Consider the following 800-nt stretch of genomic DNA (forward strand, 5'->3'; position numbering starts at 1 on the left):
CAGTTTGAACTGCAAGGTCAGCAGTTCAAGCTCACCAACTGCTCCCCAGAAATCCTATATAGGGTCGCTGTGGGGTGGAAATGACTCAACAGCACTTAACAACAACAACCTGACTTTTGGAATATATATTTATTTGTATATAATTGCTAATGCATAACTTTTTTTTGTACTAATGAATGAAGGTAGGGAAGAGTTGTAATTTTATAGTAATTGTTTTGTTATTCTATGTCAGTCAAATTATTAGAAACCATTGGCGTTTTTTTGTGTATTCTTTTTTTTAAAGTAGTGGTCCTGCCTTGCCTATGAAGGAAGTAAAGGAAAATGAAAGTAAAAACTGGATCTCAAAAGAATCTGCAATTACATCAATAGTGGCGAAAGCTAATTTGCTAACTGGTGTTCTACAAGCGAGTGATGATAGCAGTTTGAGTGAAATAAATCAGGATGAAGAAAGGTAAACTATGTAAATTCTTTATTTCCCTGTGAAAGAATGTTAGAAATGATTAATTTTTCTGGAAACACAGTGTGCAAGCCAAGGCAAGAAAATACCAGACTATTTCAAATGCTTTTGAAAGCTTCCTAAAGATGAGGAAAAATGGCTTTGGTAAAGAACACGTTCAGTATATGTTGGATATGGAAGCCAATTGTAGTAGTTGATTGTAGACATTTTTGTGAGGACAGCATAGAGAATTGGGTGATAACTGAAGAAGAGAGCAAGGTTTAAAAGAGTTTGTTTATTTTTATTTTAAGATGGGAGACTTTAGAATATGTTTATATATTGATGAATGAGATCCAATAGAAAA

General features: G+C 33.5%; 1 protein-coding gene across 1 annotated transcript in view; it reads left to right on the forward strand.

The window, feature by feature from the left end:
- The window catches only part of ANKRD26 (ankyrin repeat domain 26), a gene marked incomplete at its 3' end in the record, with an annotated part of 135094 nt that overhangs the window by 80777 nt on the left and 53517 nt on the right, over positions 1-800 (forward strand). Inside the window, 1 exon segment of the mRNA XM_006871686.1 lies at positions 284-451. Within this exon segment, the coding sequence (XP_006871748.1) occupies positions 284-451 (168 nt within the window).

This window comes from Chrysochloris asiatica, unplaced genomic scaffold (genome assembly GCF_000296735.1).
Source record: "Chrysochloris asiatica unplaced genomic scaffold, ChrAsi1.0 scaffold00172, whole genome shotgun sequence".
Lineage (NCBI taxonomy): Eukaryota > Metazoa > Chordata > Mammalia > Afrosoricida > Chrysochloridae > Chrysochloris > Chrysochloris asiatica.